Source organism: Protomyctophum bolini (genome assembly GCF_963924005.1).
Source record: "Protomyctophum bolini genome assembly, chromosome: 15".
In the NCBI taxonomy this organism is placed as follows: Eukaryota; Metazoa; Chordata; class Actinopteri; order Myctophiformes; family Myctophidae; genus Protomyctophum; species Protomyctophum bolini.
Genome location: NC_137876.1, coordinates 14,796,075 through 14,811,941, shown reverse-complemented (window position 1 = coordinate 14,811,941; position 15,867 = coordinate 14,796,075). Strand labels below are relative to the sequence as shown.

Sequence of the window (15,867 nt, the reverse complement as noted above, 5' to 3'; positions counted from 1 at the left end):
CAGCTAGACCCCAGAGGAAGCACTATAGCAGTGCTGGAAGAAGAAGTACAACGATGTAACAATATCCTGTTTCTCTTTCTTTCAGTGGTGGAAAGTAATGATTACATTTACTTAGGTACTGTACTTAAGTGCAATTTTGAGGTATTCATACTTTACTTCAGTATTTCAGATACTTTACTTTCACTCCACTACATTTATTTGAAAACTTCATTTACTATAGTTACTTTGTAGATTTTGATTATTATTATTAGAAAACATATACCACTTCAGCCCTATACATTTTGGCCATTTGAAGATAGCCGATCTACAAGCTCACAATGCACTGCGAATCTGCGATGCAACGCATTGTGACCTTGTAGATCTGCTATTTTCTAAAGATTTGTATATATTTCGAGTACTGTTGCAACTCGCGTCCGTTTTACAGAGAAGAGAGAGTTTTAGGGCTATTCATACTCCAGTTTTAGGTGATATGGCGGTTAGTAAAACCAGAGAAATGTGTTGGGGTGAGATGTGGTGAGTCACTTATACCACTGCGGTGTGGCGTCATGTTGCAGTGTTCGGTGGTCACCTTATAACTGGAGTATGAAATAGGCCTTTTGAGGCCCCGGTGACAACGGGTGGTGTGAGGCTCACCGCCACATATAATCACCCTGTTCCTCTTCCCTCAAATGTCCAGCAGTACATCATCTCATCACAAGCTCTGGAGACATTCAAGTGGAGCTGCTGACTTTCACGGAAAATACGTATTTTGATTCAATATAAATCCTACCTCCGGGGGACGGTTTCGTCCCCCTCTCTCCTTACCTCCCTCTCTCTCTCTCTCTCTCTCTCTCTTGTTGAATTGGTCTTGAGCAACGCTTTGAAAGTCATTTTCTTCACTTCCTCCTCCTCCTCCTTCTTCTTTTTCCGTGGCAGAATATTGTCATTCAGCGTTCCCCATGCAGTTTGTCGGCGTTCTGGAGGAGAAGCCTTCAGGTTTTAAAGGGACTTGATCCCCTTTGCCAGACACATTCTCAGAGGATTAGGCGGTGAGCCCCCAAGTAAAGCACCCTTAATCAAATCAAAATAAATAGCCCCCTTCACAATAGGGGAGGAGGACACATCTTCCATTTCTATTTTGCGGAGGGATTTGTCCAAAAGGAGGGGAAAATCACAGTGGAAAAGTGGATTGTGTACATGTGTGTACATGTGTGTGTGCATGTGTGCGTGCGTGTGTGTGTGTGTGCGTGTGTGTGTGTGTGCGGGTGTGTGTGCGTGCGCGGTTGTATTACTATACTTGTGAGGAAGTATGACCAAAAATTGCAGACACAAGCTCACATGCATACCGTGCATGGGGTTAGGGTTAAGGATGGCAACAAAAAATTGCACGAGTTGCATTTCTAAAATTGCCGCCCTAAAATGTCCTCAGCATTGTGTAGTGTAGTAATTCAAACGTACATCTGTGGGTTTGTGCTTGCATGGGTGCGTGTGCATCCGTGCATGGGTGCGTGTGCATCCGTGCATGCTTGTGCTTTAGACATAGTGTATACAGCATGTACCAGGCCCGGCGCCTCGGGGGTGCCAGAGGGGCCAGTTGTAAATTCTGCCACATCAGATTAAGTTGTGTACTTATTGTTGTACTACCGGTATATACAAATTAGATGTGCTCCCTCGCCATTTTCAACTGACACTCAGTCATTTCATCCTGGTACTGGTACCTCCTTGTGTATTCGCGTACACACGTGTGTGCCCGCGCACTTTGTCCGTTGAGTTTCCGTGGGATGGATTGTGTCATTCCACTCCTCCCAGTGAACGGCAGCTGCAGCAGGAGGATGAGCGCCGGGCTTTGGGAGCCCAAATGGAAGGGGTTTAAGTGGGCCTTATAGCAAGGCTTCTGGCATGGCGGCTATGTGTGGCCCTCCAGGGGCAGCGAGGAAGGCATTTACTGTAGATTAAGAAGGCCCTCTCAAGTGTTTCACAAAGTCAGCCTTAAGACCGACCAATTGTTCCCCTTTGGCCATCATCTGGCGACCTACAGCCGTGAAGAATGTCACGGCGTCATTGAGAATGTCTGGAGGAGAGCAAGGGATATGGCATTTTGCTTTGTTCCTCACTAACTGTCCCCTCAACTGTGTGGCTGTTGTGGGAGAAATTGAGAACAAATGTTCCAATTGATCGTCACTCAACAAGACTCAGCTGATCGACAGCTCTTGTTGTTGTATTTTGTCAGGTGGAAACCTCACAAGTTCTGAAACTGTTACTTCTCACTATTCAAATTCAAAAGTAGCAAAGGTAGCAGAAAAAGAACAACTCAGAACAAGTTAATTAGTTCATTTAATTGGTCTTTTGATTTGCTCTTTCTCCAGGTAACTACCCTCGACCGTCTAACTACGCCGGGACCCCCAGCGCCGGCTTCAGTGGCCCCGGCGGCATGACCAACAATAACCTGCAGGCCCTGAGCACCAGCACCAGCCCTGTGCACGCCCAGGGGCCCGGAGCACAGGCCATGCCCGTGGGCCGTGGGGCCCGGCCGTACCCTCCTCCCTCCCCCGGGATGCCCCAGCCTGCGGGGCCAGGCATGGGCCCTCGTTCCCTGGGAACCAGCAGCAGCAACCGCAAGGCCCAGGAGGCGGCGGCCGCAGCCATGCAGGCTGCTGTCAACTCCACACACGGCAGGTAAAGAACCCGACCTCTAATGGTGTCTCTGCATCTCATCACAACGTTTGTTTCGTGGTGAAACCATCGGAGGCCAAAAGCTTAACGAGCTGTTGTTTGTTTGTCTGTGTGCTTGTTAGAGCCTGACCGCTATAACGGTCAGGCCGACATTTCCGTCATTATCGCTGTCAGCAATCATGTGGTCGACGTGTCCCGATGTTTTTACCACTTTCAGTCTGGCGTCCCTGTGTCCGGCATGTGTTATTAAGTATTATAAATATGGCTGTTTTCATTTGGCCAAATGGGCTGGTTGACCTTTAGCTTTTATCTGATATTTTCCTGAGCATGAACGGAACACAAGCCACTAAATGCAACAAATCTGAGTTGTGTGGAGTCGTTTAAAATGTGCGTGCGTGCGCAGTACCTTCATCTTCTCCAGCACCACATTGACAGTGAGGAAGAAGTCTATTAGTACTCATTTAATATCCTATTCAGTGAACAATAACATCATAGAGCAGCATGGTGTGAGTTTTATTAAACGTGCTTCTTAATGTGTTCATATGATCCAAAAAAAAGGATTAAATCACAATTATTTGTATGACAAGGAATCGTCAACTTAAATGTAATGGTGACAGCCCTCTACCTGACAAAAAACAGCTCAGAGAAAAAGAACGGAAAGAAAAAAAGTGCTTCTCTCTCTGCAGGGGGCTTGTGAGCTGAAAATGGGACACAGAGCGGGCTCCTTTTGTGTGTGAGCATATACAGTATGCAAGCAGGAGCATTTCTGTTCTGAAGGCGTGCGTGTGCGTGTGTGCGTGTGCGCGTGTGTGTGTGTGTGTGTGTGTTTTTGCGCGCGCGTGTGTGTGTCTGTCTTTCTCTCTCTGCTGGGAGCCATTTCAAGAAATGTCTCTATTTTCACACACCGCCTAAAAAAGAGTCTGTAACATTTGGATAACTACACACACCGAAAGCCAAATACCATTTTCTTGCTGAAAGAGCGATAATATTGGAGGGTGAGTAACAACCATGCACAGGTTCAGCTCCATATGGAAACATGACAAGATGAAGAACATCTAACTATATGTATTCTCTATAGCAGGGGTTCTCAAACTGTTTAGGGTCAGGGACCCCTGAATTTATATGTAATTGGAAGCGGACCCCCCCATCTGAAAAGCCTTTATGCCCCCCCCCCCTCCTTCTTTTTTCTCCTGTACACACCAAATCTCTTTACCGAAAACAGCCGACCTTAAAGCTCACCGCACGTTTGAATGTTCCCTTGTTGTGACATCGCCCAGAATAGTGCACAGCACTGCGTAGAATTGTGGTTTAAGCGGACAAGCTGCATTGTTTCCCCGCACAAATAAAATGAATATTTGGTGATGTTATGGTATATGAATTATGGGATGCTGGGGTTTGGTTGCTAAGCACACACAGTGTGTTTCAGGACTGGAGGAGGGGGAGGGGTGTATGTATGGGATTGTGGGATATGTGTGGGTAGTTTAAACTCCAGCTGAACCCGCAGCCCAGGGGGAACTTGTCACAACGCGCCCCGGCTTGTTAGAGGAAGGGCGGATTTCTCCTTTTTCCCCGTCTTTTTGTCTTCCATCGGCGAGGCGTGCAGGGTTTCTCCTCCCAATGTCACACCACAGGAACTGGGGGGGGGGGGGGGGGGTTGCGGGCTGTCATTGTTCCCCCCAAATTGTTCCCCCCAAAAACGTCAGACAGTGGTGGAAGAAGTGCTCCGATTACTGAACCACTTGAACCCCAGCATGCCTATGCATCTGAGCTTAATTGCGGATCGGCTATTTTTGGCGAAAGAGATTTTGTGTAGACGGAAGAGACGAGTGGTCCAAGTACAGTTGTAACTCAAGTCCGGTTCTCTACGACTAGACGGTTTAAATAAGTGGCTAAATAGTACAATGGTGTATAAAAGGCCTGTATTCAAAATGTTACTTTAGTAAAAGTACAAAGGTATTGCCGTCAAACTATAATTTCAAAATGTAGAAATTCTTTGTCTATAGAAATTCTTTATAGACAAAGTAAAAAATGTAATATAATATAATCTGAATCTGAATCTGAAAAGTAATGTGCAACTCAAGTTTACATATAATTACGATGGAGTTAAAAAATAATAATACATCTCGGAGACAAATAATGTTGTAGTGGAGTAGAAAAACCTGTATGTTTAATTAGTAAAGTAATGTTACTCTCCAGCACAGCCGGCAGATTGAACCAATGTTGTCAATGTTTACTTGTGAGTCCCACGTGTTATGAGCAGAGTGTGGGAGTCAGCGCTGAGGGTTCTGACTCCTCTGTGCATAGTGGGTTGTGTCTGTCAACACACTCTCACTCCCCAAACAGCCTATACTACTATACTTCTTGGGACAAAATGTGTCCAAATGTTTGACTGTAAGAGGTTACCCTGGGGGTCATCTGGTGCCTTCCCGCTCACTTCCACACTCCTGGAATGCAGAAGGGGCGTTCTCAAACCCAAGACGTAACAGGGTGACGGCTCAGCTAAAAAAAACAGACGGAGGCTCGCCGTCTAAAGCCTTGACCATCGCGGAGCGAGCCGCTAGGCGAACGATTCCCTGTGTTGAACGTTGCAAACTTGCGATGTACGCTCAGCGCCGTTCGAGTTAATGTCCCAACAGGGACCAAATATAACTCGTGTCCACCCTTGGTTAATATATGCCGTCGTGGGTACCCCCCCCCCCCTTCCAGTCAATGCTTGACGTTTGGTCAAATCCGTCCCAAGGAATAATTTCAGTACTTTTTCCACCACTGCAACCAGAGCCAATCTATTATTACCACTGTCGTCATCATCATCATCATCATCATCATCATCATCATCATCATCATCATCACTAGAGTCATCATTATTATTGTCGACAGATTATCTTACCAATGCTGATGTCCACGCACGCATGCACGCACGCACGCATGCACGCACACATACACGCTCGCTCTTTCTCTCTCTCTCTTCTCACTTCTCAGTCTCAGTTTTTTGTGTATGTTGTCATTTGTAGGGTGTGTGTGTGTGTGTGTGTGGGTGTGGGTGTGCGTGTGCATGTGTGTGTGTTTGGGGGGGGGGGCGTGTCATGGCTGACAGTGTGTGATTAATGAGGTACATCAGGGGCCACACACAGACGGATGCACACACACACACACACACACACACACACATGCACACTCACAATAATGCAGGCGACTGTCTTGTCAATAATAAGCTGACATAACATGATGGTGTCGTCTGCTGGGACTAATCAGACATGCTGTCATTCACCTGTCTGTCTGTCTGTCTGTCTGTCTGTCTGTCTGTCTGTCTGTCTGTCTGTCTGTCTGTCTGTCTGTCTGTCTGTCTGTCTGTCTGTCTGTCTGTCTGTCTGTCTGTCTGTCTGTCTGTCTGTCTGTCTGTCTGTCTGTCTGTCTGTCTGTCTGTCTGTCTGTCTGTCTGTCTGTCTGTCTGTCTGTCTGTCTGTCTGTCTGTCTGTCTGTCTGTCTGTCTGTCTGTCTGTCTGTCTGTCTGTCTGTCTGTCTGTCTGTCTGTCTGTCTGTCTGTCTGTCTGTCTGTCTGTCTGTCTGTCTGTCTGTCTGTCTGTCTGTCTGTCTGTCTGTCTGTCTGTCTGTCTGTCTGTCTGTCTGTCTGTCTGTCTGTCTGTCTGTCTGTCTGTCTGTCTGTCTGTCTGTCTGTCTGTCTGTCTGTCTGTCTGTCTGTCTGTCTGTCTGTCTGTCTGTCTGTCTGTCTGTCTGTCTGTCTGTCTGTCTGTCTGTCTGTCTGTCTGTCTGTCTGTCTGTCTGTCTGTCTGTCTGTCTGTCTGTCTGTCTGTCTGTCTGTCTGTCTGTCTGTCTGTCTGTCTGTCTGTCTGTCTGTCTGTCTGTCTGTCTGTCTGTCTGTCTGTCTGTCTGTCTGTCTGTCTGTCTGTCTGTCTGTCTGTCTGTCTGTCTGTCTGTCTGTCTGTCTGTCTGTCTGTCTGTCTGTCTGTCTGTCTGTCTGGTATACTGTATTTTATTATAACAAACCTATCAACCAACTAAGAGCTTTGATTAGAGACTGGCAGCATGTGACACACCACTGTACCATGAAGTATATGTCATGCCCCGCTCTCTCTCTCTCTCTCTCTCTCTCTCTCTGTCTGTCTCTGTGTCTCTGTTCAAGAGTATATATGAATAGAGACGGCACCCGGAGGAAACCCTGAGGTGAAATGGACATAGTGGCCAGATTTGGTATTGCAGTTTGGAGCCTAACACATGAACGCGCTGGTCCGTTGACTATCATTGCGCACGTTCATGATGACACAGGAACGCTGTTTCATACGTGAACGCACGTGAACGCGTGCAATGATAGTCAACGGCCAGCGCGTTCATGTGTTTGGGTCCAATCCATCCCAGAATGCACTCTGTTCCTACCCGGAAGGAGGAGTGAAATCGCCTCATGCGCTTTTGAGCAACTTAATGCAAGTGGATGGGAGGAGAACTCGGGTGCCATCTCTATTCATATATACTCTAAGGTTCAAGTAGACAGCCTGTTTCATCTTGTATCTGTCCTAAGTCTTTTTACCCCCCTTACTAGGCAGCAACATCTGAAGAAGATGTGGATAAAATGTAACTGGAAGATCCAGAATTAGAATCGTCACATCATATTACAAGTAACATCAGTACCTTCGTCGGACAACGTTGTCACTTGTCACTAACCAATGGTAGAGTTACAGACCTGTAAGGGTCCATTTGGACTCCTGGTGGTCCCCGGACCTGATGTTGAGAACCGTGTGTATTAAAAGACATAAGATTTTTGTTGGCGGCACCTTCCAAGAACAGACATGGATTTTTCAAATGACTTTTCTAGTGCTGCTGGCGACACTCGGAAAAGAAAAAAAGGGTACAAGCCTTGTTGAAAAATAAGCGCAAAAATTAAGCAAAATCAAAGGAAATTTTAAGAGGAAAAAATGTGGAGAGGAGAGGAGAGGAGAGTGCTCGCGGGCAAATCCTCGCCAAATAATTCATTTCTGACCTCCTTAGTAAGTAAATGTGCTAAATAAATAAGAGCAGCGTTTGAATGTTGCCTTTAGTGTTGTGTTGCTCAGAGGCTTGGCAGCCAGCCAGCCACGCACGGCTTTTATTAGACGGACAGAATAAATGTCTTGTGCTGCATCCATACGTCACTGTTTGATGTGCAGCGAGGAGCTTCTCTCTGGATTTAATATGTTAAGAGCTGTCCTCTTATTCATGGGTTTATTTTGGGTGTCTCCTCCGTATTTCCTGCCTGTGTGAGTGCGTGTGCGTGCATGTGCCTGTGTGTGTGCGTGTGTGCGTACGTGCAGCATTTATCATAAGAATGGTTGTTTTATAGCTAAAAAGGATTATATTTGAATTGATCATGAACAATCGCGATTCGAGCATAAATATATTTTCTTCCCCACAACCCTCGTGGGATGTTCTCAGAAGTTGCGCACAAGGCCTCCAGATGTCCTAACTCTCCACAACTAGAGTTTTGAAAGCCTCTCTGAACACTGATGTCGGAAGGAAGTACAGTATGCATTGTGCTTTATACTTAAGATAGCCAATCTACAAGCTGGCGACGTGTCACACTGTGATGCGCCGAGCTTGCACTATGACACGATGTGAGCTTGTAGATCGGCTATTTTTGGTGCACAGCCAAGTATACAGTATAGGTAAGGTATTATAGGTTTAGGTAGGTTTAAACTTAAATAATAGCATTTATGAAAATGCCGTCCACATATATGATAATGCGCGTGCGTGCGTGTGTGCGTGCGTACAGTTGAGTGACGGCCAAGCTACACCAGGCAATTTTGCGCGCGTGCATATGCGTTTAATGTGCGCGTACAGTGCGTTTGGATAGGACCAATATATGTCAATGATACCAGCTACACCAGACGCACGGATACCGCGGGTCATTCTACGCGTGCTCTAAAAATAGGATCGGTTAAAAAAAAATTACGTGCGTATGCCCCCATGCGCGCGTATCTATATATCCTCCCGGAAGGTCCCGCACAAATCTGCCGCGCGCCACAGATCTGGTGTAGCCGGGGCATTTCGCACGCATACTTTGTGCGCGCAGTGCGCTTACGTCAAACGCACACATGCCCGGTGTAGCTTGGCCGTCAGGAGCTCGGAGAGGCTTGGTGAGCAGATTGGATCCATTTATAATTCATGGTCTCCAGCTGATCTACTCCATACTCTCTCTGCTCCTCTGTCTGTCTCTACAGCGCACACATATAACTCTCTCTCTCTCGCTGTATGTGACTGTGTGTGTGTGTGATTCATATATACAGTATATCTGCAGCAACAAGATGCTGTATGTGTTGTTGTTTTGTAGTTGTCGTTGTTTCTCTGGCATAAAGTTGCCCGAGGCAGGTGTCTGTGTGTGTGTGTGTGTGTGTGTGTGTGTGGGGGGGGGGGTGTGTGCGTGTGCGTGCTTGTTGTATGATCAATAAGGTTTACAAAAAGAAAGAAAAAAAACACCAGAAGATTGTAGATAGGAGGTTTCTGCCCGACAACAGCGATATATTAAGTGTGATTAAACACTGTGCGGGGGGTTGGGGGGGCGGGGGGTCTATCAAGTGCTTCCTAATGAGCTTTTTTATGACATGAATTAATTATAGCGGGAGGAGAAGCCCAGACCACCACCACGATTCTGCTTCTGTTGATTCACATATTCCACTATTCACTGGAGAGTTGCTGTCTTGTTGTTGTTGTTGTTGTTCAAATGGAGACATGGGACTATATTGGGTGAACGAGGTACAGTAGGCTAGTATAGATGGAATCGTTTGCCATTCATAAACGCATTTCTGTTTCGGCACCCATATAGGAGTGTGTGGTTGTTTTGGTTCACGGTACTCGCCAATGTCACACAAAATCCTCGCTGCATCTGACTGCGTGGTCTGGAGGTTGGAGAAGCGAGCTCCTGTGCAGCTGGCCCTCGTTGGTGTGTGATGGGCTGAGACGTTGCACTGTCACTGTTTCATTAGAGAGCACGTTACAACACGGAAATGAAATGCTCTGACAATACCATTTCAGTTGTCTAATTAAGCCCAAACCACACTAAAGGGTCGGACAAAACATTTTTTTAAGGTAGACCACAGCAATGCAACTCATGGTAACTCAATGAGTTGCATTGCTGTGGTTTACCTTAAAAACCATGGCTCGAAAAGGCTTACTGACTTTCTACTTACGTTGATTACCTACTGAATTTCTACTTATGTTGATTACCATAGTTTGGTTAGCTTAGTCTAGTCATTGGTCAGACCAGTCAACCTATCCCTAACCCTAACCTAAACATAACGGGAGCAGCGCAGTTCGAGCGGTAGTCAGAAACCCTTGTTTCCGCATGTCGGACTGTTAGCGGGTCTAATCTTAGTACGCATCCCGGTTTATAACTGTTGCATCCCCAGTTATCCCCAGCAACAACAGAACGTGGTACTGGACGGGTACAGATTGCCTATTCTGGGGAAACGGGGCCAGATGATGAGAGCTGGAGGATTTGGTGTGTTGTCTCGGTGCCAGGCCCTCGTAGAGGGATTACATATGTACTCTGTGACTCATTATGTCTGTGAGATGAGATTACAGGGCAGTTTACCAAACCCACCCCGCCTCCAAGGCTATGTATGTGTACCGCTTCCAGCATGAGGTATTACGTTTGTGTGTGTGCGTGTGCCGTGTGTGCATGTGTGTGTGCGTGCGTGCGTGCGAACGAGAATACAACCTCTTAAACCACTGAACGGAGTCTCCCAGGGTACTATGCTAGGTTCGCTCCTGTTTTCCCTCTACACCTAGTGTTCTTTGCTTGAAACTGCTGATGTGAATGAGTGCACAATGTGAGAAATTGCTATTATTCTCACTTTTTTTATTTGTATCACGCACGTGCACACGCATACATTCACACACGCGCGGGTGCTCGCACACAGTGCACACGCACACTCACACACACGCACACACACATCCATCCACCCCCCTCTCTCTCGATTATGCACCTTGCTTTTCAATGTAACTTCTATATAGCCTGCAGCCAATCACAGACACTTAATTCTCTGTATTGTGATAATCTTTTACCCATGTCTCCATGTGTGTGTGTGTGTGTGTGTGTGTGTGTGTGTGTGTGTGTGTGTGTGTGTGTGTGTGTGTGTGTGTGTGTGTGTGTGTGTGTGCGTGTGTGTGCGTGTGCGTGTGCGCGTGCGTGCGCGTGCGTGTGTGCTTGCGTGCGTGCGTGATAGGCAGGGCAGCTATCCAGGTGCCAGTATGACCCAGGCGGGCTCCACGGGTACTGGCGCCCCCTACAGTCAGCCAGCAGGAGCACCCTACAACATGGCACATGCAGGTAATGTCTGGCCTACACTAAATACGTATTGTGCCTTTATTCAGTTTATTTGTTATTGGAAATCCAATCAGACATGTTTGGGGGAAGAATCTCTCTCTCTCTCTCTCTCTCTCTCTCTCTCTCTCTCTCTTTCTCTCTCTCTTTCTCCCCTCCCCTCAATTAAATTCAATGAGGAAACAGTACAGTATACTTTGCCAAACCAATTTTCAAATAAAAGCAATTAAAACTAAGAAACACATGGCATTTTCTAACTTTTTGTGTTTTTCCATCTCTAACTCCATATTGTATTTTTTGGTAAATGAATGCCCTACTACTACTGCATCACACAAAAACATCAAATGTAACAGAATCACAAGCTCCAAATTGGCAAAAAAAAAGCTGGAGGTTGCACTCTCAGTCAAATTTGGTCTCATATTTGGAATGTATCAAAGCCACTTGCACAGTCACTACTTGGCACGTTCTTTTTACGGCCTGCAGTACACCATGTCTCTTCACCAAATATAGCAGATACAAGCTTTATACTTTGTTGTGTGACGATACCACGCCATTGAAAAAGTGAGCTTATGTGTATCGTCTATTTCCGGCACGCGACACCGTCACACGACAGAGCATAAATTAGGCATCACGCTTTCAACCGCCCTCCAAAACAACAACAAATGTGCATCTTCATGACATTTGGGGAACTTCAAACAAATTGGAGCACCAAGGTTCTTCAAAACTCATCTCGGTTTATCCCTGGGTGCAGTAAAAAGAAGAAAAAAATCCATTCACTTTCCTACCACATTGCAACCCACGAGGGAAAAGCGAATGGGGGAACCTTGTATGGAAGGACCCCGTGCATTTCTTAATAAGACATATTTGGCAGAGTCATAAAGTATGCACCGAATTCTTAAACCAGCCGTTGGTTTCTTTTCTTTAGCTTTCTTTCTTTTTTTTTCAATTAGGGCTACTTTTTGAGGCTTCAATGTTTTTTTTGTTTGATTTTTTTGGCAAACTCTGGTCGCCATTGAATGATGTTGTTTGAGTGAAAAGAAACTAGATGATATAGATATATTTTTTTCAAGCGAACAAGGTTGTACAGTAACTTTGTTCCTTAAGCCGCTGCATCTTTATAATCTTCCTCAGTCACACCGTGGTTCTTTCATGGTTTGAGGCGAAAGCTAGGAGGGAAAATATTGAGTTTCACCTCCAGAGAGACGAAAGCGTTTCACTTTGTCCAACTTTGTCCTTCTGACACACACACACACACACACACACACACACACACACACACACACACATACCCTTCACAAGGGACTCTCCTGTGTGCGTCAATCATTTTTACAAAGTTTAGACGAGCAAAATGGATCGAAAAGACAAGGACATAAAGCAGTTAACGCTACACTCTGCATTGGTATGAATATCTTGGTGGCTATTCTGGTGTTCAATTCAAAACCACATTGATTATCTCTGTCTCTCTTTATATCTTAATCTCTCTCTCTCTCTCTCTCTCTCTTTCTATCTATCTCTATCGCTCTTTCTCTTCCCTGTTCAGCGTCATGCTTCACATTTTGTGTGACAGACACATCCTTCTACTATATACGCTTTTGTTCACGTCATTCTCTTCATGACTCTTAGATGAGTACAAAAATATACATTGAAACACAGGGACGTAAAGCCGCTAACTCTCCATTCTGCTTTGGGACAAATGACAGGAACATTATCGTCTCTGTCGGGTGGAAACCTCATATGTCCAAAACTGTTACTTTTCAGGATTCAAATTCAAAGATAGCAAAAGTAGCAGATCGACAAGCTCAAGGATCTCGAGCTTGTGGATCTGCTACTATTAGTGACTATGTACTGTAGTATGAGCGAGTAGGGCGTTCAGTTATTTAAAAAAAATAAAAAAGTCTGAGATTAAAGAAACGTTATTTCGGTGGTCAGTTCAAGATCACATTGATAACGTTTATGTTTGGAGAGTTTTTTGTTCTGTTGTCAGTGACAGTCAGTCAGTAACTGTTTCACTATTGGTGGTAGCAGTCAGTCAGTGACTGTTTCACTATTGGTGGTAGCAGTGATTCAGTGACTGTTTCACTATTGGTGGTAGTAGTCATTCAGTGACTGTTTCACTATTGGTGGTAGCAGTGATTCAGTGACTGTTTCACTATTGGTGGTAGCAGTGATTCAGTGACTGTTTCACTATTGGTGGTAGCAGTGATTCAGTGACTGTTTCACTATTGGTGGTAGCAGTCATTCAGTGACTGTTTCACTGTGTGTGTGTGTGTGTGTGTGTGTGTGTGTGTGTGTGTGTGTGTGTGTGTGTGTGTGTGTGTGTTTGATTGTCAGCAGATGGAATGATGATGATCACAGACGGAAAAGCCAAGACCGACGGCAAGGATGAGAACAGCTCCACCCATGAACCTCACAAACCCAAGGTACACAACCACACCATAAAACACCACAAACACAATTTATGTTGTTGTTGTTGTTGTTGTTTTGGGGGCAGGTCTCATTCCACTGATGAAGCAATCTAATCTGAGCAACGCATGTTGTGTCAGCAACAGCATGTACGCAAGCAAGCACGCACGCACCAACACACATTGGCTCAGTAACAACACTCAACACAACAACCAATACAACATCTCTCTCTCTCCTGTGCTACACATCTCTCCCTCCAATTCCCTTTTTGTCAGACAGTCAGTCAGTCAGTCAGTCAGCCAGTAAACAGTCAGTCAATAATCAGTCAGTCAGTCAGTAGCTCCCAAGGACAGCTTCTCATCACACTGAGCTAACTGCTGGATACTACTACACAGCGTTTGTTTTCTTCTTCTGAAATCGGTCTTGAAAGTAAATACTTGAGTCGGGTTTGAACCCACCATCTCCCGATCATGTGGCAGCGTTCTAACACACTGTGCCACTGGTTCCAGACAATTCACACTGCTTTTTTGTTTGTTTTCTTCTTCTGAAATCGGTCTTGAAAGTAAAGACATGAGTCTTTGCCGGTTTGAACCGGCACACTTCTACTATACTACGTATGTATACTACGGATATCAATTGACTTATCCGTTGGGGCACTGAGGCACACAATCATGGGGAATTTCTGTGCTGCTTTGAAGTTGTCTGTGCAAAGCAAAGTACCACAGAGCCACATGACTAATGTGGGATTTGAACCATGGACCTGTGGATCACTAGCACAGCCACTCATCACACTGAGCTAACTGCTGGTTACTACAACACAGCTTTTCTGTGCTAGTTGATGTACCCTGAGCTCTATCAAGATCTATCTATTTCTGGCGCACGCACGCACGCATTTGTGCCGGCTGCAGGTGTTTGAGTGCTGATCTCAGTACTGATTTGTGTCCAGGTAGTAAACAGCAGGGGGTTGATGCTAATCAGCACAACACACGCACGTGTGTATGTGCATGCGCGCGCACACACACACACACACACACACACACACACACACACCTCTCTGCAAATTGAATTTCAAATTCAAATAAGGTTTATCAGACATGAAAGGACAGACACTCTTCACTGCCAGGTTTGGAATTGTTTCAATCTGTTTTCTTTCCCCCACCTCTCTCCCTCCCATTCCTTCAGGATGGTTATAACAGCCTGCTTGGTGTCTCCCAGGCTGCCACCCCGTCCCCTCTGTCTCCCAGCCCTGCCAGCCTGTCCTCCTACCATGGGGACGACAGTGACAGCATCAGCAGCCCCCCATGGCCCCTGAAGACCACCCCCTCCAGCCCTGTAAGATGGATGGATGGAGAGAGAGAGGGAGGGGGGAATGACATTTGTTTGTTTGACATTGTAATGATCATTAGACTCAATAACCCCACCTATATCTCCTAGGCTCCCTATAGTCTCCAGTCAGAGTTCATCATTTGAATGCATTGTGGTATGTAATGGACCCTTTGCTAAACTAAACCCCACCACAAAAGCCATTGTCCAATGCCAATCCAAATCGTTTAGCAAGCGTTGCTAAGCTGTGAAAGCTTTCGTCACCTCATAGCTGTCAATGTTATTTTTGCATGGCTGTGTTGTTGAACACATACACAGCTGTTGGCAATAATACTAATCACCGTAGTCTTACCGTGCATTACATGAAAACTCCTGGCTGTCGGACGTTAAAGTTGATTGAGTGTGATACTGTTTCTCCCTCTTAACATTTTCTTGTATTTCTAGTTTATTGAAATAATGTCATGCACATTTTTCCAATGCATAGCCTACTGCAGGCCTCGTTGACTAGATTTAGAAGACATTTTGAAGCTCTTGCTACTGAAATGACAGATTAATTATACCAATATTTATCATGCATCTCAATGGGTGCCACTGGCAGAGTGGAGTGGGCGGGGCTTAGCGAAGGCCCACCCACGTGTTTTCTTAGTGAAGGCCCACCCAAGGACGTGTTTTCAGCTTCTTCTTTTTTAATCCTGAAAAGTAACAGTTTCGGAAATATGAAGTTTCCAAAGAGTGGGCTGGCTTGAATCCTGCACCGGTTAGGATCCTTTTTCCGTGTGACATGGAGAGAAAGCTGGCTTAAAAACTTGGAAAGCGAGGAAGATACCGGCCGGTCTGCACTGCAGTTCTTGACGGCGGAGGAGTCGGGTTTCTACAGGAGCAGTGGAGTATAACTCTGCGCTGAATTGGAGTCCGATGTGACGCAGTCTGAGGTTATGGATGTGTTGATGATGCTGGTAATGATCATGGGCTTATGGTCTGGGAGATTGAGGAGGAGTGTCTGGATGGGGGTCTAGAGGACAGGTTGGTTGTTCTGGTGGGGGACCTCATCATCTGGAGATAGAGAAGGGAAGGATGACTGGACAGGTAGAGGAGAGAGGGCAGAGAAAACATTTGAGAACTTGAAATGGGACATTCTGCACAATGAGTACTTTAAGTACAACATTATTGGTATCAAA

General features: G+C 45.8%; 1 protein-coding gene across 3 annotated transcripts in view; it reads left to right on the top strand.

Moving 5' to 3' along the window:
• Positions 1 to 15,867, top strand: part of LOC308329979 (AT-rich interactive domain-containing protein 1B-like) — a 223,424-nt gene that overhangs the window by 179,840 nt on the left and 27,717 nt on the right. For 2 of the 3 annotated variants that reach the window (XM_080784559.1, XM_080784561.1), the window contains exons 8-11: positions 2,346 to 2,655; positions 10,866 to 10,969; positions 13,295 to 13,383; positions 14,549 to 14,698. In XM_080784559.1, the coding sequence (XP_080640685.1) occupies positions 2,346 to 2,655; positions 10,866 to 10,969; positions 13,295 to 13,383; positions 14,549 to 14,698 (653 nt within the window). The remainder of the gene's footprint in view (positions 1 to 2,345; positions 2,656 to 10,865; positions 10,970 to 13,294; positions 13,384 to 14,548; positions 14,699 to 15,867) is intronic. The other variant, XM_080784560.1, reaches the window with a different exon arrangement.